The sequence below is a fragment of the Prionailurus bengalensis genome, chromosome F2 (assembly GCF_016509475.1).
Source record: "Prionailurus bengalensis isolate Pbe53 chromosome F2, Fcat_Pben_1.1_paternal_pri, whole genome shotgun sequence".
NCBI classification, from domain to species: domain Eukaryota; kingdom Metazoa; phylum Chordata; class Mammalia; order Carnivora; family Felidae; genus Prionailurus; species Prionailurus bengalensis.
Genome location: NC_057353.1, coordinates 34,517,587 through 34,543,003, shown reverse-complemented (window position 1 = coordinate 34,543,003; position 25,417 = coordinate 34,517,587). Strand labels below are relative to the sequence as shown.

General features: G+C 35.6%; 1 protein-coding gene across 1 annotated transcript in view; it reads left to right on the top strand.

Annotated features, from left to right (window-relative positions):
- The first annotated feature begins 7,486 nt into the window (after nt 1-7,486).
- Nucleotides 7,487-25,417, top strand: part of CNGB3 (cyclic nucleotide gated channel subunit beta 3) — a 148,376-nt gene continuing 130,445 nt past the window's right edge. The window contains exons 1-3 of the mRNA XM_043601321.1: nt 7,487-7,665; nt 11,193-11,274; nt 20,783-20,909. Coding sequence (XP_043457256.1) covers nt 7,555-7,665; nt 11,193-11,274; nt 20,783-20,909 — 320 coding nt within the window. The 5' untranslated portion in view covers nt 7,487-7,554. The remainder of the gene's footprint in view (nt 7,666-11,192; nt 11,275-20,782; nt 20,910-25,417) is intronic.

Genomic DNA, 25,417 nt, shown 5'->3' with positions numbered 1-25,417 from the left:
CAGAGGCAGAGAAGACTGTAATTTGAGAACTGCTAGAAAGTCTTCCGTATCCAAAATCATCTTCCAAAGGCAGTGTCTGAAATCCCATCAATAAAGTTCCTTCAAAGGAAGTTAGCATTTCTTAAACTTAATTTCTATTAAGTAGAAACTTTATTATAGATCCTTCAGCAGTGATGTGAGTGATTTTATAGGAATGATGTAGAAATATGTTCAAGCCTGAGACTAGATATATAAACTTTGTTGCTTATATCTTTTATATAACTATAAAACTAAAACCTATTTGTAAACTTAAAATAAAACTTAAAACTCAATAAGATTAAAGCAAACAACATTGATATGATGGATAATACTATGCTGAAACTAAATTACTAGTCCCAGTAGGAATTTGATACGATTTGCTAATCATGATTCTTTTTCTTATGACCATCTGCATGTGTATAATAACATGTATGTAATATTACTCTGTGCCATTTCTAAACCATATTCACTGACTCTAAAACACCAATTGTTGTGAAATACACCATTACAGTATTTTATGCATATTTCTCCTAGTCTACCTCACTCCCAGCCTAAAACAAAGTGATGCATACAATGAATACTGATTAAAAAAAAAGTAATGAAGCCATAACATTTCTGTTCCTTCAAGGAGGTTTTCTCCACTTCTTACGTTCTGCCTCAACCACAGAGGACCTCTTTACTCTTAATCCAGAGCTAATCCAGGATGATGGTCTAAACCATCATCCTCTCGTAATTCATTCAGCAAACATTCATGGAGTAACTAGAATATACCGAGCACTGATTCAGACACAAGGGATATGAAAGTGTCCAGAGGATAGTCTCTGCTTGGTGGAGCTTCTTACACTCTGAAAGGAAAAACAGATCTAAAAATGGTTGTAAAATGAGAAATAATAAAATGGAGATGTGTGTATGACACAAGGTATAACAGAAGCAAAAAAGAAGGGAGAAGATATTTGCAAATATCCAATAAAGAGTGTCCAAAATATATAAAGACCTTATACAACTTCATACCAAAGAAATAAATAATCCAATTGAAAAAAGAGCAGAAGACATGAACAGATATTTCTCCAAAGAAGATATGCAGATGGCCAATATACACATGAAAGGATGCTCAACATCACTATATATATGTGTATATATACATACATGTGTAATATTATATATTATTTATTATATATTATATATATCTTTTGAGAGAAGGAGAAAAAAGGCAGGAGAAGGAAATACCCAGTTGAAGTAAATAGACAAGGAGTGTAATACTCATGACAACATTGTGTATTGTAAGAGGACATTGAATACTGACTGTCCAACTGGGTCTTTGAGATATTGGTAAAGAAGAACCTATTGACACAAAGAATTGGTTGTTCATGGGGCCTCTGGGTGGCTCAGTCAGTTAGGCATTCAACTCTTGGTTTCTGCTCAGGTCACGGTCTCACAATTCCTGAGATCTAACCCCACATCGGGTTCCGCACTGTTATTCCGGAGCCTGCTTGTAATTCCTCCCCTCCCCACCCCGTTCTCTCTCTCTCAGAATAAATAAAATAACTTAAAAAAATATTGGTCGTTCATAGATATTTGTATGTTTAAACCTAGTATACCAGGAGATTAATTTGAAGAAAAACTTAGTTTATGATGAAAAGTAGTCATTTCAATGATCTTATTGCTATTGTTGGATGGCATATAGAATAAAAGTGTGCAGACCACCAGTAGTTATCTCACTTCTTCATCCCCCCAATGGGATAACTCTCCATATCATAATAATCAAAATGCTGTAAAGGGCTTACATTGGGGTATCCATGCATCTAGTAGATATGTCAGTACCAAGATGGAAATGAGAGTTCCATGACTATCCTAGGGACTATGATTCCTACCTTCCTCTTCTATTCCCTGCTTTTTTTAAATCTCCATATGTACTTTATTATTATTATTATTATTATTATTATTATTATTATTTTATTTATATATATATATATATATATAATTTATTGTCAGGTTGGTTTCCATACAACACCCAGTGCTCACCCCAACAGGTGCCCTCCTCAATGCCCATCATGCACTTTCCCCTCTCCCCCACCCCCATCAACCCTCAGTTTGTTCTCAGTAGTTAAGAGTATCATATGACTTGCCTTCTTCCCTCTCTGTAACTTTTTTTTCTTCCCCCCTTCCCCTCCCTGCTGATCTTCTGTTACGTTTCTCAGGATCCACATAAGAGTGAAAACATATAGTGTCTGTCTTTCTGTGCCTGACTTATTTCACTTAGCATAATACTATCCAGTTCCATCCACATTGCTACAAATGGCCAGATTTCATTCTTTCTCATTGTCAAGTAGTATTCCATTGTATTTATCAACCACATCTTCTTTATACATCTGTCAGTTGATGGACATTTAGGTTCTTTCCATAATTTGTCTATTGTTGAAAGTGCTGCTCTAAACATTGGGGTACAAGTGCCCCTATGCATCAGCAGTCCTGTATCACTTGGGCAAATTCCTAGCAGTGCTATTACTGGGTCATAGGGTAGATCTATTTTTAATTTTTTGAGGAACCTCCACACTGTTTTCAAGAGTGGCTACACCAGTTTGCATTCCCATCAACAGTGCAAGAGGATTCCCATTTCTCCACATCCTCTCCAGCATCTATAGTCTCCTGATTTGTTCATTTTAGCCACTCTGACTGGTGTGAGGTGGTATCTCGGTGTGGTTTTGATTTGTATTTCCTTGATGAGGAATGACATTGAGCATCTTTTCATGTGCCTATTGGCCATCCGGATGTCTTCTTTAGAGAAGTGTCTATTCATGTTTTCTGCCCATTTCTTCACTGGATTATTTGTTTTTTCGGGTGTGGAGTTTGGTGAGTTCTTTATCGGTTTTGGATACTAGCCCTTTGACCGATATGTCATTTGCAAAGATCTTTTCCCATTCTGTCAGTTGCCTTTTAGTTTTGTTGATTGTTTCCTTTGCAGTGCAGAAGCTTTTTATCTTGATCTAGTCCTAATAGTTCATTTTTGCTTTTAATTCCCTTGCCTTTGGAAATGTGTCCAGTAAGAAATTGCTGCAGCTGAGGTCAGAGAGGTTTTTCCTTGCTTTCTCGTCTAGGGTTTTGATGGTTTCCTGTCTCACATTCAGGTCCTTCATCCATCTTGAGTTTATTTTTGTGAACGTTGTAAGAAAGTGGTCTAGTTTCATTCTTCTGCATGTTGCTGTCCAGTTCTCCCAGCACCATTTGTTAAAGAGACTGTCTTTTTTTTCATTGGATAGTCTTTCCTGCTTTGTCAAAGATCAGTTGGCCATACATTTGTGGGTCCACTTCTGGAGTCGCTGTTCTATTCCATGGGTCTGTGTGTCTGTTTTTGTGCCAATACCATGCTGTCTTGATGATTACGGCTTTGTAGTAGAGGCTAAAGTCTGCGATTGTGATGCCTCCTGCTTTGGTCTTCTTCAATATTACTTTGGCTGTTTGGGGTCTTTTGTGGTTCCATACAAATTTTAGGATTGCTTGTTCTAGCTTCAAGAATGCTGGTGCAATTTTGATTGGGATTTCATTGAATGTGTAGATAGCTTTGGGTAGTATTGCCATTTAACAATATCTATTCTTCCCATCCATGAGCACAGAATATTTTTCCATTTCTTTATATCTTCTTCAATTTCCTTCATAAGCTTTCTATAGTTTTCAACATACAGATCTTTTACATCTTTGGTTAGGTTTATTGGTAGGTATTTTATGATTCTTGGTGCAATTTTGAATGGGATCAGTTTCTTTATTTGTCTTTCTGTTACTTCATTATTGGTGTATAAAAATGCAACTCATTTCTGTACATTAATTTTGTATCCTGTGACTTTGCTGAATTCATGTATCAGTTCTAGCAGACTCTTGGTGGAGTCTGTTGGGTTTTCCGTGTATAGTATCATGTCATCTGCAAAAAATGAAATCTTGACTTAATCTTTGCCAATTTTGATGCCTTTGATTTTATTTTGTTGTCTGATTGCTGATGCTAGAACTTCCAACACTATGTTAAACAACAGCGGTGAGAGTGGACATCCCCTGTTGTGTTCCTGATCTCAGGGGGAAAGCTCTCGGTTTTTCCCCATTGAGGATGATATTAGCTGTGGGCTTCTCATAAATGGCTTTTATGATATTTAACTATGTTCCTTCTGTCCCGACTTTCTAGAGGGTCTTTATTAAGAAACGATGCTGTATTTTGTCAAGTGCTTTTTCTGCAATAATTGACAGGATCATATGGTTCTTTTCTTTTATTAATGTGACGTATCACATTTATTGATTTGCGAATATTGAACCAGACCTGCATCCCAGGAATGAATCCCACTTGATCATGGTGAATAATTCTTTTTATATACTGTTGAATTCTATTTGCTAGTATCTTATTGAGAATTTTTGCATCCATATTCATCAGGGATATTGGCCTGTAGTTCTCTTTTTTTTGCGGGGTCTCTGTGTGGTTTGGGAATCAAAGTAATGCTGGCTTCATAGAATGAGTTCTGTTCCCTGCTTTGATCTTAGACTTCCAAACAGGAAAAGATGAGATCATCAGTGGAATTTCATAGACCTCCAATGTAGGCATTGGTGAAGTGGCCCTTAAACAAATTTTGAGTTTTTCAGAAAGTGATTTTGGTTAACAATCAAATTGTGAAAGAAACAGTAGGATATTCTACATATTTGGTTAAAATGCAATAGATGCAGTGAAAAGATCACATTAGGTGACAAGGTGATATCAGATAGTCGCACAACAAAGGATTCTGATGGTAGAGGCCTTTCCATTTATTCAGGGGAAAAAAACAGATGCAGGAAAACATTAGTGAATAAAACAGCATATTGTTTTGGTAGGTATTGAAGAAATTGTGTAAATTTATATACTGCAAGTATAATATATTTAATTAGTTCTGACTTAAAACGGATATAAGTGAGGACTAAATTGTCAGATATCTTAAAGGGCTTTCAATTAAATACTATTCAGTAGATATTCCTGAAACCATTATTATACTGTATGTTAACTCACTTGGATTTAAATAAAATTTTTTTTTAATTTTATTCAGCAGAGGAGGCATCACAGTTCTGGACTTCAAGTGATATTACAAACTGTAATCATCAAAACAGCATGAGACTAGCACAAAAATAGACACATAGATCAATAGAACATAATAGAAAACCCAGAAATGTATCCATAACTATGTGGTCAGTTAATCTTCAAAAAATCAAGAAAGAATATCCAATGGGAAAAAGAATGTCTCTTGAGCAAATGGTATTGGGAAAACTGGACAGCAACATGCAAAAGAATGAAACTGTACCACTTTCTTACACTATACACAAAAATAAATTCAAAGTGGATTAAAGACTAATTGTGAGAACTGAAACCATAAAAATCCTACAAGAGAGCAGAGACAGTAACTACTTTGATGTTGGCTGTAGCAACATTTTTCTAGATATGTCTCCTTAGGCAACAGAAATAAAAGCAAAAATAACTATTGGGGCTACATGAAAATAAAAAGCACACAGTTAAGGAAATCATCAACAAACTAAAAGGCAACCTATGGAATGGGAGAAGATATTTGCAAATGACATATCTGTTAAAGGGTTAGCATCTAAGGTATATGAAGAGCTAATAAAACTCAGCACCCCAAAAACTGAATAATCCAGTTAAAAAATGGGCATAAGACATGAACAGACATTTTTCCAAAGAAGAGATCCAGATGACCAAAAGACACATGAAAATATAGTCAACATCATTCATCATCAGGGAAATGCAAATCAAAACTACAAGGAGATAGCACCTCACCCTTGTCAAAATGGCTAAAATTAACAACACAAGAAATCACAGATGTTGGTGAGAATGTGGAGAAAAGGGAACCCTCTTGCACTGTGGTGGGAATGCAAACTGCTGCAGCCACTCTGGAAAACAGTATGGAGGTTCTTCAAAAAGTTAAAAATGGAACTACCCTATGATCCAGCAATTGCACTCCTAGGTATATATCCCAGAATACAAAAATTCTAATTCAGAGGGATACATGCGTCCTGATGTTTATAGCAGCATTATCTACAATAGACAAATTATTGAAATAGTCTACGTATCCATCAACTGATGAATGGATAAAGAAGATGTAGTGTACACATCTTGAGTTTCTATTCTATATAAAGGTATTTTGGGGATAAAATAAGTGTCCTCCTTCAAAAAATCTAACTTTATTGGTTAAATGATGAATCAGGGAAAAAAATCCATGCTGTGGTAAAATACATATTTTTTATAATTTATGAAATTAATAATCCAACAGATTGGCTTCTAAAGCTAGGAATCACTTATATTGCTTTTATGATATTCCAAAGATTTGTAACAAAATTGTAAACTTGTAATAAGTTTTGGAACCAATTGTTTCAGAGCAATGAAATACATATCCTCTAAACTGGTATTTATCAAGTATACTCTCTCTGTGTTACAGTCTGAATTATATTTTCTCAAAAATTCATGTTGAAGTCCTAATCCCCAGGACCTCAGAATGTGACTGTATTTGAGTTGGGGTCTTTAAACAGGTAATTAAGTTATAATGAGATTACTTGAGTGGGCCTTAATCCAATGACTGGCATCCTTGAAGAGGGAATTGGGAATCAAACATGAACAGGGTGAAAACAATATGAAGACACAGGGAAAAGATAGTTATCCAAATGCCAAAGAGAGAGACCTAGAATACTTCCCTCCCTTTTAGCCCCCAGAAGAAACCAACCTCACTGACACTTTGACCTAGGATATCTAGCTTCCAAAACTGTGATAAATATGTTTCTGAAAAACAAATAATAAAATGAATAAATAAACTTCTGTTGCTTAAGTCACCCAGTCTGTGGTACTGGCTGTGGTAGCCCTAGCAAACTAACATACTCTTTGCTTAATTCTAATATAATCATCGTTATGAATCTGAGAACATTTAGGCTATTGGGAATGCAAAGCAATATGTCTCGTTTTCCACTATAGTTTCTAAGGGTTCCACTAATCTGATCAATTAATAAAATACTCATAAAAAAAAAAGACACCCGAAGAACAGAAAAAGGAAAAAGTAGTTATCTCATGGTGTAGAACTAGAGATGGAGGAATGATCTGTTGTTTTTATTATAAGCCCTTATGCACATATTATTTTTTAATAATGTTTATGTTACTTTGATTAAATTAGATGGATGAAGATAGGTAGGTGGGTAATTAGAAAAGGAAAATAAACAAAACAATGGGCAATGTGATCACATCTGAACAATTCAAATCAACAATGAAATTTTGTTTACTTCTCCACCTGTAAACTATTCTCAAGGGCATTTTGGCTCTTTGAAGTTCATAAACAGAATTCAGATCACCCAAGCAGAAATAATTTGCTGCTTTTAAGCCCTTACTAGCTACAGAGTTGCCTCTAGGAATTAGCCAGAACAAAATCCCGATTAAACAGCTAATTGGCTTGTCTACTAATGAAAGGAAAAACAAAGTGCATTTCTCTACCTCAAGACAGAGTCATAAAAACAGAAGCTTTCAGAACCATCTCAGAGAAGATGTTTAAATCTCTGATGCTAAAATCCAACAAGGTGAAGCCTAAAGAGGAGAACAATGAGAGTAAACAAGGTCCTGATCCAAGCAATCAGCCTCAACAATCCACAAGACAGGTATGCTACTTACATACCTAAATCAATCTTGATTGTCATCATTTTTTGTCTAGTGATGGATATTTGTCCAGTGTTTTAACATACTGTGATGTGTAAGGTTGCTTTGCTGTTTCACCTCTACCATTTGGGTCATGCACTTGTTTTTCTTTGGGGTTTTATATATACTATTTATATTTGCTTTAAAACAGATTGATAAATGTTTAGAAGACTACATTAGGAGTTGGAAAAAGCTAAATAAGACTTCTCATTGCATATTTATATTTCTGCCATAATCCCAAATGAAATCATTTCTCAAATATTAAATGGGCTATATGAATTAGTTTCAACAAAGAATGTCGAAGATCGTGGCCATGGTAAACTACAATTTAACAGTAATTGCTCTGGACCAGGACCTCTTTATAGGAAACAGTTTTGCCGCTCAGGACAACTGGCAATGTATAGAGTTATTTTTGGTTGTCATATCTCAGGGGTAGAGATGGTACTTGCATCTAGGGAGTAAAGACCAAAAATGCTGCTAGACATTGTAGAATCCACAGGACAGCCCTTCACAACATAGAATTATCCAATTCAGAATTTCAATACCACCTAAGTGGAGGAACCCTGTTCTAGAGAAATATTTTTCATAAGTTCTAGGCCTACACACCTGTAAAATGAAAATGCTTTGTAGCCTTATTGTATAAACTAGAGGCAGTGTATATAAAGCACATAGTAGGGACTTACCAAATGGCAATTTTTATTATCATTATTATGAGTAATTTATGCTTATATGACACAATAAAGTCCAAAGGGATAATTATATATTCAGTATTCACTTACAACTGTCCAAAGAACCATTTTCATAAATTACTGACTAAATTTATCTAAAAGTGCTATGTAAGGTTTTTAGAGCAATAATTATTTTCCCATCGAAAGAATTGGATGAAAGATGTCAAGTACAAGCAGGAGTGTACCTCAGGGACTCAAATAGCATGGTCCAGTGATTCAGGTTTAAATGAGCCTAGAGTACAGAAAATACTGAGATGACTTAGCATTGGCCCTGGAAAATTTGCCTTTCATTTCTGATTAACATTGACTATGTTTGCAATGGAGAGCAGATATGAAGGAGGATGTGCTTAGCATTGCTTCATGAGAGTGCCCTTGACTTCTTTCTAATTCTTATGTTAAAATAAATAATTCCACACTTTTAAAATTATTTATTTGTTTAAAAGCTCATGGAATATCACAAATGTTGAGCTGGGTACTTTCCTTCAGGTAGTCTTGTTGTGTTTCTCCCTAGGAAAATCACTACAATGATATTTAACCTTTGTCTATCATGATTCTTTTTCCATAGAACACATAAAAATAACTAATATATTATTCTCTTGGAGAACATAATAGCTAACAATAATTACTAAGTGCCAGGCAAGGTGCTATCCTCTTCCAAGAACTATTATATTAAATCTTCAGAATAACCATGAGTCCTGTTACAATTTGCTGCTTGCACACAACTGATAATGGCAAAGCTTGGATTGGAGCCCTGTTCCATCTGACTTCAGCACCTGAGAGCTAAATATCTAGGCTATGCTTCTGAAGAAGTATGAATAAATGATGAATATTAGTTGAATCAACTAATCAATAAGAAGTATGAATGATAAAGGATGAATATTAGTTTAATCAACTTTCTAAATATTCTACTCATAAGATAAAAGGATGTTAGAGAAAAGGCAAAAAGAACAGAAACTCTAAAGGAATTGCCTTTCCTTCAGTAACAGTAATACTGGAGAAGTACTTAGATTAGACACAGGTAGAACAACTCTGGTGTATATCCCATGACATTCCCATGACATAACACTTAGGGATGTTGATCATGAAGTCTGCTGACATCACATTATATCTTAAAAGTCATACTTAAGGAAATTATTTGCATCTACTCTTTAGAGATCATAACATGTTGGCAGAGGCAATAGTTCTTCTCCAGTTTCAAATACACTACATGTTAAAAATGACAGAAAGTTAAAACCATGTTTTTATCCATAGAATATAACCTTTTAAAATGGCATTTAAACAGTAACGTTCTGAAGTACAAATAGATTATTTGAGGCCTATAAGAAGATATTTAGAAATAAAATATCAATTTACATTCTTCTTTTAAATAAAGAGTTCTCAAAAAATAAAAATAAAAATATTAAAAAAAATACTTAGTTCTCAAACCAAAATAACTTAGGTGACTTCCATTTGTCAATAACCAATAAATCAAGATCTGCAAATTCAGGCTAATCCAGACTTTCATGCTACAGAATAAGACATCATTCACATAAATCTACACTTGTATACATGAAAAGACTATGATTAAAATGTTTATGAATAGCATCATAACATGTAAAAGTACTTGATTGAAATCAGAAGGCTTTACCACTACTTCATAATATATCCAGAGATCCATACATTTTTAGCCACCTTATCAATTTCCTACTCAATAACATAAGAATAATAATAGCTGTCTTGCCTAATACATATGGTTACTGTGAGACTTAAATTAAAGCATCTGATTAATTTACTTCCCAGCTTAAAATGTTTCTGATATACAGTGCTGTTAAATAATGTCAAACTCCACATCAAGGCTAATGGGACCCTCAAGGCCCTTGTCCTTGCCTATTTAGCTAGGCTTACTTTCTCACACTCTTTCCCATCCAACCACTTCTACTTTAGTTTCCCACAGCCTGTATACAATCACACCTTAGACTTTTGCTGAACAGGTATCGACTACCTGGAATATTTTCCATGCCTTGTTCATCTGGAAAAAAAAATTCATCTTGATTTGTAAAATTCAGAATTACTTCCTTTTTGATAGTCTCCTCCCTTTTCTTCTACTGCAGTAGAATTGACCATCCCACATTTATGCCCTATCTCTATCCTCTACAGACATTCATTACTTATAACATTTCCTTGCACTTACATTTGTGTGTGTATGTTTCCCCTACCACTCTGTAAATAGCTTGGGAGCCAACATTTCTGTGTCCTAACCTTATATCTTGTTTCACTTTGTTCCCATAGGACCATCCTCAGACACACACTGGCCACATCCAGTGAGACATACCTACATTTCACAGGAAAGCTTAGATTCTCAGACAATGACAAGGTAGAGGCAAATGAAATCACAAAGAGAAGAGAGCTCTGAATTAAGAAACTAGACTACTTTTTTCTATCACTTTAAGTTCTACTACAAAAGACCTAGACCAGGACCAACACTAGGACTGTGGGGAATGAGGACTGGAATTGGGAGGAACACGTGCCAGGTAGATGTAGCAACCACAGTGACAAAAAGAGAGTGCCTAAGGCCAACAAGCTGTGAAAGTCAAAGCTGATTATTCAATAGTAGAGCCGAGAATATCCATTTAAGTGAAAGAATTATCATTTGTAGTATATCATAAACAAATGATAAGCTTTAATGATTGGCTTGCTCATTGAATGAAAAACTCCATATTATATTTTACATTTAACTTTATTTTTTGTGTAAACTAATTGTGTACAATCTTTGTTTCTCAAAGGGACAAAACAAAAATGAAAAGAAATCTCTCCAAACTAAGATGACTCCAGTCACATTTGAAGAGTCACACACCAAAATACAAGGTCAGAACTCAAATCTGTAGGAAAAAATAAAATGCATATCTCTCTGAAATGTGTTACCTGATGAAACACTTGACCTTGACTAGGTAAATCATCTAGGGTAAATCACACTTGAGACACTTTAAAGATCTGAGTGTTTATAAAAACATAATTTCTTCATTCAGTCACTTATTCAATAGATGCTTTTTTATTACCTGCTATGTGCCAGGTCTATGGGCTAGAAATGTAGTGGTGAACAATATGGCCAAGTCTGTGTTAACATATGCATATAATGAACAATATAATTTTAAGTAAGGGTTATAAAATGATAAAATAGATGTGGATTGTACATATTTAAAGGTTCAACACTCATACCTCTGCTCTTCTTTCTTTAAATTCTCTCCATTAGAAATCTCATCTACTCCTAAGATTACCATAACTCATTTCTATATCAGTGATTCCATAGCAGACCCAATTCCTTTTTTAAGACCCTGTCCAATATTTTCTTTTTTTGTCTCTTCTTTTCAGGTATATTCTGCCAGAAATATTCTGTTTTTAATAATTTTTTTATTCTTTTAATTTGAATCCCAGCTAGTTAACATATAGTGTAATAATGATTTCAGGAATAGAATTTAGTCATTCATCACTTACATATAACACCCAGTGTTCATCCCAACAAGTGTCCTCCCTTTCGCAATATTTTCTAAGTAACCACTGGACATATACACCTGTATGTTCTGCTGCCATTCTGTTTTACTATGAGTCATTTTATAATAGTGATAGTTTCCAATTTGCAGTTCTTCTGACATAAAAATACAACCTTTTTTAAAGTATTTTTTCTCTTTTTTTTTAAGTTTATTTATTTTGAGAGAGAGAGAGCGGGGCTCGAACTCACGAACCATGAGCTCATGACATGAACCAAAATTGGACACTTAACCAACTGAGCTACCCAGGCACCCCATAAAAACGTTATGGTACGAAACCTTAATGGTACGAAACCAAGGATCACATCTTTGGGATGACAAGTTTTGTCCTACTCTTGTTATACTTTTTTCAAAGTATATTTGTAAGCTTAATTTTTCATAGCTGGTAATAAAAACTCTTGTGGAAGTTTCATTTAACATAGAAGCTGTTTGAGTGGAAAGGAAAAAAATAGTTTCATTTAAATTTGCAGACTTAGCATGTCTTCAAAGGCTTTAATAGGAAAAGCAGTTATATTTAAGATATTTTGTTTTGAAAAAGCAAAATTATTAGTGTTTAAAGATAGCCTCTTATATGTGCTTGGTATTTTTATATTCTTCCCTTCAAAACATGCAGGTGCAATGTCACAATATCTGCAGATGTTGATTTCTGATTATAGAACTCTTATCTTCTGCAGAGCATGGTTTAATTTTTATCTGCCATGGAAATGAAGAATGTAATACATTTTGGATTCAAATAAAGATAACTTTCTAAGGTTCTCTTTTGATTACAATCATCTTTCATAGGCTTCCACTTCACTTATAGCACATTAAATCCTTCTGTAAAAAATGTTTTGCTACCAGTAGAGGATATTTAAATGACTTCCCTAATAGTTTATCATGATATAAGGTGACTTTGTGTGGAAATGGATCAAAGTTAGGTGCCCATGGGTAGCTAGTATGGTATGGTGGGTTGAATAATGGCCTCTCAAAAACATCCACACCCTGCTCCCTAAAAACTATGAATTTTTACATGAAGGGGAACAAAATGCTGATGTTACTAAGTTAAGGATCTTGAGATGGGAAGATTATCCAGAAGGCCTCAATGTAATTAAGGGATTCTCATAAGAAGAAGGCAGAAGGGTCAAAGATAAAAGAAGATGGGATGATAGAAGCAGAGGTCACATTGATGCAATCTGAAAATGGAAGAAGGGACCACAAACCAAGGAACACAGGCAACCTCTACAGGCTAGGAAAGAATAAACCTGTGTTATTCTAGGCATTTAAGCTTGTTTCCTACAACAATAGAAAACTAATGTGTATGACTTTAAAATACTCCCTACCCGGGGCGCCTGAGTGGTGCAGTCGGTTAAGCGTACGACTTCAGCCAGGTCACGATCTCGCGGTCCGTGAGTTCGAGCCCCGCGTCGGGCTCTGGGCTGATGACTCAGAGCCTGGAGCCTGTTTCCGATTCTATGTCTCCCTCTCTCTCTGCCCCTCCCCCGTTCATGTTCTGTCTCTCTCTGTCCCAAAAATAAATAAACATTGAAAAAAAAAATTAAAAAAAAAAATACTCCCTACTTAAGTAACAAAAAAAGAAACAAGAAATTGAGTTTTTCTCTAATCAATAACATAAATTCAGTATATTGGCAGTATATTATACTATAAAGAGCACTGCTTTGGAGTTTGGCATGTCTCAATTCAAATTGTAACTCTACTACTTAATAACTTTGTCTGGCTTTAGTCAAGATAGTTGACATCTCTAAGTATCAGTTTGCTCATGTACAAAATAAGGATAGTACTGTCATTAATCTTCTAAGTTGTAGATACAGATTAAACTAGTTAATATATATAAAGCATTTAGCATTGAGATTGATAAATTCCAATGTTGATGGGGGTCAGGTAGCATAAATGAGGATCATGCATGCCCTGTCTAAAGAGGCCAGAGGCCACTCAGCTCCAACCAGTCACTGTCATGTGGAGATGAGAGGCAAGTGCTGCCAGATAGTCCATCTTCAGTCTAGAGAGACTGTAAATACAAATTTTAATTTTAATTCTCTCAATTTTTAAATGTCAACTTTTTAAAATGTTTAAATATTCTCTTTTTAAATCATTTAAATAAAAACTGAAATCTTGGGGCTCCTGTGTGGCTCAGTTGGTTAGGTGTCGGACTTCAGTTCAGGTCATGATCTCATAGTTCCTGAGTGCTGGGCTCTGTGCTGGGCTCTGTGCTGACAACTCAGAGCCTGGAGCCTGCTTCAAATTCTGTGTCTCCCTCTCTCTCTGCCCCTCCCCTACTGAGGTACTCTCTCTCTCTGTCAAAAATAAATAAAACATTTTTAAAAAACAAAATGTGATCACTTTGTGACCTCTAACCAACCACATGGTAGGTACTCTATGTTGCTCATGCCTATGAACAATGACAACCTGGACAAGATTCTGAATCCAGCAATGTTTTTATTTATCCTCTTCCTCTTCCCTTTCTCTTCCTTTGTGCCCTCCATCCCAGGTTTGTGTTGCAAACCAACTGCAATGTCATGTCCTCCCTGGGCCTCCTGTGCCAAATAGCTCTCTATAACCAAGACCTAGGTTCCAAGTCTAACACATTTCCAGGTCTTCAGAGGTGTCCCAGGCCTTGCCAGTCTCCCACCACTATCCAAACTGACCTAGCCTGCATCTCAGCCAACTCAGTTTGGACAGAAATAAGGAAAGCTAAAAACTACTCTAGAACTTAAAACTACTATAAGACATAAAGTATACTAATTTTCTTAATATTACAGGAAAAAGAAAGAGGGAAAATCCTAACTCATTTAAGCAGGAAACCACTCTTTAGTCCTTGGCAGGACTTATACAAATTTAATTTGTCTTGTATGGAATAGGAAAATAGCCAGACTATATACAGAAATTTAATGTCTAAATCAATAAAGTCTTCCCTATATAAGACCAATGAGTTTGATTACCATGCATGGGAGGTACTATGGTTAATTTTAGTAGTATAGTTCACTTTCTGTAACTGTCAACACTATTCATCAGACAAAGGATAAGGTGGGAATATAGAAACAATGACAACAAAATGAGAAAAACTTTTCAAAAACTATTAAAGCATGTTTTTCTGCTTCATCCAAAAGAAAAAGGGGAAAAAACACCTTATATAGTAAATAATTACAGCTATTGAACTTAAACATTCCTTCAAAATGATATCTGATATGAACAAAAGAAATGAGAAATGAGTGCTGATTTGGCAAGGCACAGAGACATAATCAGGACACCTTCAGTGGCAAGGGCTCAAGGCTAAGGAAACCTCTGGATAACTGGAACTGGAAAACCATTTAAGGGACAGAGCCAGCCCTGGGAGCTGATTGCTTTCTCTGCCTTTCACTCATAGTCAACAAAGCTTTGCATTTCTCTCTGCATATCTACTTTGGGCTGCTCTTACTCCCATCCTATCATTTCGCAGTCTAAATTCCAGAGAGAGCAGGCTGACTGATTTAGATAGCAATCATTGTTCCCACTGGGCAGAGTCCATAGGAACCACCCGGTTCACCACCCGGATCACCAGCCAGCTGTGATCTGGCCATATTCTTCAGGTCAGGTGCCCAGCTATGTGCACAACCAGTAACCATTCCTGTGTATTATACAGAACAGAGCTGCCTTGCTGAAGATGGAGAGGTAACGAGAGCTGATCAGCTAGAAGGAAAAGTTAGGCATAGAAATTATACTTTGTTTTAAATATCAAATAGAAGCCCAAACTCTGATAAAATTCCTTAGTTTCCACCTGATTAATAAGCTAAAAACTTAAGAGACACTAACCAATGTGGATGGGATGAATTTTTTTTATAAAATACCATATATTTTATAGTTTGCATGATTTAAATATATTTGTATAATTCAGTTAAATCAAACTATGTTTTTAGCTTTTTTCTCTGCTAAAGAATATAGCTAATTCTGCTTTCCTGATTCCTGAAACACTCTTAAGTAAATAAAAGCTTCAGCATGCCTCATATATATCAATGTTATGCATACCTGAAATAGTTAATATTTTTTTTTAAAGAAGATAATTTACCCTAGTCAAGCCGGTGGAACACTTTGTGTTTATACTGCATTTTTCTTGAATGGAGTCTTTATCTAATCCTCACAGAAATCCCCATGACAAAAGTATTTCTCATTTTATGGATGAGGAAACTGTTATAGAAAAGTAACTTATCCAGAGTCACCCAGAGAATTAGTGATGTAAGGATTACAGCTCTGTGTTTCGTACCTGGCACCAGTAACTCACCACACTCCTTAAACCTGCACATAAAATGTATTTTCTAGAAGAATTAATCCCAGTACAAAAGTCCCTGAAACAAAGCATGACATTGAGAGAGGACAGGATCTCTCATCCTGACACAGTACCAAAGCTACCTTAGATGGATCTGTATTCTTTTTTGTTTGTTGATTTGCTCATTTATTCACTTGTGATGATGTATCTTAAAGTTAAAAAAAAACTGCCTAAATATAAAAATCCTTTCAGGACTTTTTGGCACATTAAGGCTAACTAGAAGACTTCTAACCTCTGACCCAATGCAAGGACCCCATCTGGGTCCTTCATATGGGCTCCAGCTTCTGCCTGTATACCTCCAGCAACAGGGCTTTCATTGCCTCACAAAGCCATATGTTTCACTATTAGACAAGTTTAATTGTTAGAATGTTTGGGATTTTATTTGTTTTGGAAATCCCAATGATGGATATTTCTTCTGCCTTCTGGTATACACTAAATAAGTCTTTTCTACACAGCAGCCCTTCAAAGAATTTGAAATAACTGCTAGGTCACTAGTTAGTCTTTAGCTATTTTAGACCCAAAGTTTCTCCACAATTCTTCATATGAGATGGTTTCCAGAACTCTCAGTTACTCTGACTCCTTCGCCTCTGGATTTTTTATAGATTTCTTCAACATTTCTAAGGTAAAGTATTACATTTTTCAAATCTGTTACATTTTAGGACTCTCCTTCAGGTTCTATTCTATACTCATTGCTATAATGTTTATCAGCTTCCTCCATGTCATTTGACAATCCACAAAGATATAATAAAATTTCAAGTATGATCAACATGTTTTAATTAAAATTGTTCTAAGAGCACTATATATTCTGGCAACTATAAAACACAAGCTGAGTCAAAAATACCATCTTAGGGGCGCCTGGGTGGCGCAGTCGGTTAAGCGTCCAACTTCAGCCAGGTCACGATCTCGCGGTCCGTGAGTTCGAGCCCCGCGTCAGGCTCTGGGCTGATGGCTCAGAGCCTGGAGCCTGTTTCCGATTCTGTGTCTCCCTCTCTCTCTGCCCCTCCCCCGTTCATGCTCTGTCTCTCTCTGTCCCAAAAATAAATAAAAAACGTTGAAAAAAAATTTAAAAAAAAATAAACAAAAAACAAAAATACCATCTTAGATGCCAGAAGGTAATCATTAATTATACATTTCTTAAAACTGTGTTATTATTTTATTCCAAACGTTCATTCATTAAAATGAAATTGATAGTATCATTTATGCATCTAATCAAGGTACTCAGGCTTAGTTTTTGTTAATTCACTTTCCATCTAATTACTCAGATATTGTTGGTGTCCAATAAAAGGAAATTTGTTTTTGAGATAGAACTCACAATGTATTTGGTGTTATAAGAGTTAGAAATTCAACCAAGTGATATCTCACCCACATCAAATATTCCAACCAATGAGAGCATTTTCAAGTCTTCCCCTTTTTACATCCATAAAAAAAAAACCAATTGAATCAACACCTGTCTAATTCACAACCTTATTCCCAAATCAGTTTCTTTCTTTGGATTCCTCCTTTTCCAGCAATTATTTAGTGCCACTGATAAGATGTGTAAGGTTAATGGCTTTCTGCATCACTTATTTCCTCACTTGAAGACAGAAGCAGCTGTTTCACACCTGCACAGCTCTCCACAATGCTCTCCACAATGTGCTACTACAAGGGGACAAAGCAGTTTGGAAGTGTATTACAGAGGCCCAGTGTGAGATGCTGCCAGGCCGAAGACAAAATCAGCCAAGTGTGTGGAGGGCAAACTCTACTCATTCTTGCACATTCAATAAAAGCAACCATATCAGAACACTTTGACTCCAGATTTTACTATCTGCCATGGGCACACATTCCAGGGCAGAACTTGACCAAGTGTACTGATGAGATCTGGCAATTTCAGAGCACAGTTGGCAGAAAGACTTACACTATTCATTTGGGCAGCTACAAACGAGGGGATCCTGCTTTCCATGTGTGAAGCTGGGTAAAACTACAATGTGAGGTTGACAAAACTTCACCCAGATGCCAGAGCAAGATTTGCCGTGTATTTTAGATTTCTTCCATGATGAGGATGATGCGAGCAATCTGACCATCTGTTCCCACAAACAAATAACATGCTGCATGGATAAAAAGACACCCACACTGAGTATAGTTGACAGGGATTCTTTTGTTTTAAGTCCTCATGAGTATGTTTAAAGTTGTTCTGCTTTGAATCCAAGAACGGGCAATAACTGGTTTCTCATCTTCGTCGACAAACTGTGATTAAGGACTTATTTTGTAATTAAAATGCTTATCCACAAAGCAAATTAGGTTGTAATAAATTTCTGAATAACCTAGACTTGTAGTAGAGGCAGCGTCATTTTAGAAGGGGTTGGTAATGTCTAGAGGAGACCTGGTAAGGTACAACGATCTACTTAGAGTTACTTTAATCCAAATGTTATTATGATAAACAAAAATTCCTTATCAGAAGAGGAGAAAAGAACTGCTGCAGAACAGTCAGTCATTAATTGGTGCTAGCAGAAAAGTAATAGTGTAAATGTAATGCATATGCTGTAACCTGAATGACTGATGGAAGTATGTGATGCAGCTTATATTCACATGCCTTTCTAAGAAATAGTCAATAAAAGCCCCTTAAGAAAGACTGTTTTACATATTCTACTTGTTATATATTCAGGAGGGGTTTTTATGATTATTTTACTCACATTTCATGCTCTATTTTCACTCCTAATTTGGGGGCAGGGATGTGGGCACTCCCAGAAAAATATATGGACACAATGGTTCATAACTCTTTTTTTGGCCCAGACTTCTTGGAAGAGCTCATGTTAATCTTAAATCCTCTCCATGTAAAATTTGCATAGGTAACACAGAGTCTCAAAAGTTCCAATCCATGAGTTCACTAGATCTCTGTGGCCAGAGGTTAAGAACTTTGCTCTCAAATATCTTACCATAATTAACCCAAGTGTTTGTGGATATAGGAAAAAGATTTTGCTGTCATTTTCCTAGGCAGAAATATGTAGCATAATGTTAGAGATCTGAAAAATGATTTATTTTTTGGTTGGATAAAGAGAAATGGGAAAATATGGCTTGACCCAAATACATAGGGAAAATAGATCTTTCTCTCTTATTTCTACCAAAAGCCTCTTCGTACAAAATGACATATTGAAAGTGCAATTTTTTTTAACTCTGAGATCTGTTCAATACTGATAAGCTCACTAGTGTACCACATGTGTTTGTATAAAAAGGACCCTATCCTGCACTCTCAGTAAGATTCCATACACGTGGAAACATTTCATCTGGAATATAGTCTTTAGACAGAGACTCCAAGGACATGATTATAGTAACGATCCTTTGTATCCTAAGTAAAGTCAGGAATTCAGAGGGTTTTCATTTAAACATTATGCTGTGGTTTCCATCTTCTAGCCAAAATTACTAGAATTCCAAAATAAATGTAGGTAGGAGATACATAATGAAGAAATCTGTTTGGGGAAATCCAGGGGTTTAAGCTTTCTTAGTCATAAACCTTTCAAAACTCTAAGTACTGAGTCAATTTTATGATTGCCTTTATTCCGAAAACATGTTCCTGAAAAATTTCATATATTGGCAGGTTTTAGGCGGATCACAGGAATTTTCATATTAAAGGGCTTGTATGATAAGAGCTTTTGTGAAAGTAAATGATCGCCCCATGATTTATCATTTTTGTGAATTCGGATTTTCAATACTGGATTGGCTTAAGTTTTTTCAATTATAATTTATTACAAAAAAAATAAGAGTTATCATTTGGGCATTGATTCTAATATTCTAAGCACAGTACATCCATTTAAAAATAAGTTAGAAACTGTGGACAATGAGTAACCATTAAATTGTGTTCATTCTATTTTTTTGCTCCTTCTATATTTTCTTTTTACATTAAGCAATTTACTTAAATTTTCTCTATAACCCACATACTTATCAATGAATTGATTATTCTCTTGGTACATTACAACTTAAACTATATTAATTGTAAATTGTTTTTATAAGCTTGAAGGGAAAATTTTAATTTTTGGACTGAAAATGAAGCTAGTACATATTAGTTTGCACTGCTTATTCAGAAAAAGATATCATAACTAAAGATGATCAAACCAAAAACAAAGATTTTATTTAATTAAAAAAAGTTAGAATGCAAAATTCTGAAATAATGTCAGTGACATCACTTCTGTCTATTTTATTTTTCTGAATTTTATGAGGCTTCAATTTCAGCCACAAATTATGAATAATACTTTAGCAGAACCGAAATACCTTTTGAATGGATTACTCCTTACTAATCTCAGCTTTGCTAGTTTTAAAAAATAATATACTATGAACTTTTTGTTTCATAATACAACTTAAATATACTTTTCATCAGCCTGAACGTGTCTACAAGCTAACTTCTCCTGCATAAGATCCTACTTTGTTTACCAGGAATCCTAGGGGAGGCATTCCTAAGACTGTTTTGGAGAAAAAAACATCCCTGTAACTTACACTGTCCAATATAATTTATCAACAGTGGCATATATTCTTCTGTCTATATGTTGTTTCCTTTCCATAGATAAAATCTCTGAGAAAAATTCACTCAAAGATCTGACCACAACCCCTGACCATCAAAATCCAACAGAATCAAAGGGAACGATGCCAGAGCAAAAGGAAATGGAAACTGGGAAAGAAGGTCTAGTCAGGTAAGAAGTCAATAAAATACATAATACCTGTTAGAGATATTGCTCAGCCTTCACTGAAAAATTCAAACACCTGTTCCCCACTTTAGCTGAGCAAAGGCCAGGGCAACAATAGTCACATAACACAGGGGAACTGGTTAAAACTAAAAGTTTGTTTCTGTCTAGTTCATTGTCCCTTACTAGCTAGTCCTGGCCACTAACCAGAGGATTCCTAGGCAACCATGTGGCTATAGGCCAAATCACACCAACAAAAACATTGCAGTCACATGACTGAGTCATTAATATCATCATGGAAACAGCCTACATATTTACTAGGCATGAATTTTAAAAAGAAGGAATTGAAGAGATTGTACGATTCTTCTTTGAGTTCCCAAAGAAATAACTATTTCATTTTGTAAATATTTTATTGTTTGATTATTATTTCCGTTTATCAGCTAAAGAAAGTGTGGCATGATAACCAAGAATAATTACAGAAACAGGTAATCTTTATGCCAATGAAGGAATACAATTTTATAAATACTTCCTACAGAATTATTGGAAATATCCCAAAAGAGATGACAATTTCAATGTGAATCAGTGAATCCACAATAAAACACAACTAGGAGCCCCTTCATTTTGCCACTTCTTGGCATGCTATTATGTGCCTGCTGATCCAATTTGAATTGCTTAATTATAGTTAATATAATTGCAATAGGCTTATGAAACAATAAAGCATACTCTTCTTATTTAACAGGCAAGAAGAGTTGTCATTTAAAAAGAAATTAGGAGTATCTATTCCTGCCCCCAGCTCCCCCTCCCTACCTCTGTCCCAGCAGCTCTTCCACTGTGTTAAACCTTGTGCTGCCAATAGGAGTTACAGTGATAATCTAGGACCCAGTGTGTTGCAGACTGAACAATAGGTATCAGAAAGAGAAAGTGCATTTTCAATAAATACAAATTTCGCTGTAGATGAGATTAAACACAAGTTCACTCTACCACGTGCACACACACACACACACACACACACACACACACACTGTATGACAAAAATTAAACCTGGCATATTATTTAGGCAGAGAGATGTTTAAACTCTGGGTAAAGACTAAAATCTTATAATTGGGGTAATTATTTATATTATTTTTATAACGTTGGTGTTTACAGAATGATTTGCAGTCTTTTAGTGGGTCATTGTTATCTTCACTCTACAGATAAGCTGCCAAGGCACAAGGAGGTTAATTAGTTTGCCTATAGTAATAGGGTCAGCTCAGCCAAGATTAGACTGCACAGGACTCAAATTCCTGAGTGGAACTTGTTCCTCCCTCTCACCAATACACTTACTTTAATCAACAGCTTAACCTCTGAACCAATGTCTCCTTCTACTGTTTCTTTTAGTATATTTAGTTTTTTGTAATAACCAGTGGTGATAGGTAGGTTTTCAAAGGACTGAAGTAGAAGCCATAACTAATGTTTTTAGGGATATATTCCTTTTAGCCCAAATCCATTGCCAGTATTGTACTTTTACTCTTCTGAGATACGAAAATGGAAAACTTTCAGTTACCCATAAATTGGGTCGATCAGCATATCTCAAAACCATAAAACTCCTTGACATGACCTCTAAGACCATGCCTGGTTCATCTCTTCCCCTACTTTCCTATCCCTCTACTCCAGCCACATTGTTCCTATTTCAGTCTCTTTTACTTGTGAATTGATTATTCTCTGGAATAATTTATTATTCCTTCTGCAATTTAGGCAGCAAAGTAGCTTGAAAATTATTGACAAACTGAGTAAATCCAAGTTAGCTTAAAACTCTTACTTTTGGGGCGCCTGGGTGGCGCAGTCGGTTAAGCGTCCGACTTCAGCCAGGTCACGATCTCGCGGTCTGGGAGTTCGAGCCCCGCGTCGGGCTCTGGGCTGATGGCTCAGAGCCTGGAGCCTGTTTCCGATTCTGTGCCTCCCTCTCTCTCTGACCCTCCCCTGTTCATGCTGTCTCTCCCTGTCTCAAAAATAAATAAACATTAAAAAATAAAAAAAATAAAAAAAAAACTCTTACTTTTTATTGTGAGATGTCCAGTCACACTTTTCCTCAGGATTGAGTGAAAACCACCCTCACTGAAGGAATAACTTTAAAGGTCACTAGAAGTTCTGGTGTCACTTTTGACTAATATTACAGGAATCCTAATGTTCCAGTATCATGTACAACTTAACCAAAACCTTCCTGTTTTAATTTCATAGGCATCAATGGTACCATATCTAGAATCCTAACTAGCAGAGCTTTTATACATCATTAGGAAATATCAATAAAATAACTTCAAATTGGAAGTGTTATTTTACAGTACTTTAAGTGATTAAAGATCATTTTGGTATTGCAGTTATTAAAAATCAACAACTTTAACCTTGAGCAATGCCAGGTTTTAAAAAGTTTTTTTTCAGGGGCGCCTGGGTGGCGCAGTCGGTTAAGTGTCCGACTTCAGCCAGGTCACGATCTCGTGGTCTGTGAGTTCGAGCCCCACGTCAGGCTCTGGGCTGATGGCTCAGAGCCTGGAGCCTGTTTCCGATGCTGTGTCTCCCTCTCTCTCTGCCCCTCCCCCGTTCATGCTCTGTTTCTCTCTGTCCCAAAAATAAATAAAAAACGTTGAAAAAAAATTTTTTTTAAAAAAAGTTTTTTTCCTAGAAAAACACTAAAGATTTGATTGATTGAAGGCAATACATGCTTGTGAGTGACTGATTCCCACCTCAATTTTTTGAATTTGCAAAAAGTTATATTATTAATAAATAAAGTTTAAAAGCATATTTTTTACTCTAAGTGTGTTTCATTACCTTCTGGTTTAGGTCCTGGATTGAATAGGGATTGTGTGTCTAGGCTGATCAATAAATATTAAGGAGAATGCATGTTATGGATTTCCCTGTCTCTGTGTGTGAAGTGCAGTTTGATATTATTGGTTACACTCAATTTCTGTCACACTCAGAAGATGCACAGAGCTGGATAACAAGAGAACTAACTAACTAACTATAGATATAGTACCTATATACACTGTATAGTCTGTATATATACACTATATATATATATATATATATATATATATATATATACACTATACACTGTATAGTCTGTATATATATTATTTAACAGATATAAGGAATTGGATCACATGATTATGGAGGCTGAGTAGTCCCAATATCTTCAGTCAGCAAGCTAGAGGACCAGGAGAGACAATGGTGTAGTTCCAGTCTAAGTATGAAGGCTTAAGAACCAGAACTACTGGTGTAGTCCTAGTCCAAAAGCTGGCAGACTTAAGACCCAGGAAGAACCAGTGTTTCAGTTTGAGTCTGAGGGCAAGAAGTTATGTCCCAGCCTGCAAACTGGAAGAAAGTTCTAACCAGAACCCAACTATTCTAGCAAGCTGTTCTTGGACTTCCAGTCTTTAGATCTGCAAGAAATAAGTTTCTGTTGTTTATACACCACCCAGTCCATAGTACTTTGTTACAGTAGCCTGAACTAAGAAAGACATCACCCAACCCAGCCCTGAACTCTTTAACATAGAGCCTTTGTAATGTTCCCGTATGACAAGGGTCTCAAATATTGTTTTGTAAGGATAAAACAGTATAGATATATGTTTAAGCTAAATTTGGATATTGTGTCTATTTACCTATGTATATAAACACAAAAAGGTGAGTAAAATTTATATTATTATTATAATGATGTAAATTCCTAAAATAAAAATCACTTCTGTGATTTTTTTCATCCAGCCTTCAATAAGATTCTAAATAAAGCCTAAAACTAATTTTATAGCCACAGTAATAATATTTATCACAAATACATGTCAGCCCAAAAGGAGATATTTTTCAAGATATCCAAGTATTACATGTCCACAGTTCTGACTGGAATCCATTTGTATTAAACCAGCTTTCTTTCTTTATTCTTTCTTTTTATATCCTTTCACAACATTTTCTAAATTGTCTAACCAGGGAAAAGAAATTCTTTGCAAATCTTCCCTGAAAAAAGCAACCAATTCATTATCTTGTCAGATGAATCATTTAGCTTCTGAAAGACATGGAGTTCACCCCTGGAAAGTCCCATTGATGCCATTTGTCCATTACCAAGGAAAACGGCCTGTTTCTGGCATTCCATCTCAGCACATTCTTATTTTTTAATATAAAAAACTATATTTTGATGGACACTAATGAATAGCAAGCAAAAGAAGATGTGTTTTGCCTGGATACATCAAATAGCTATGTCTGGAAAAGGAGACAGAGTTGAATGGTTGATAGGTTAAGTGGTTAAATGATGAACAAGCAAGTGAGTGAAACGTTCAGTGCCCGTGACTGGGGTGCACTGCAAGACTGACTTTTACAGTATAGTATATGACTTTCCATCACCATCACTACCCATAATGCCAAGAAGGAAGGTTATTTCTATGAATAGTCTTCTTTGTTCATAATAGCAATCAGTCTCTATTTGGGTGGTTTTAAAATAGGCAATCATTTCACAGCAGGAACAATGAGAACAGAATAGAATTCAGAATCTTATCAGC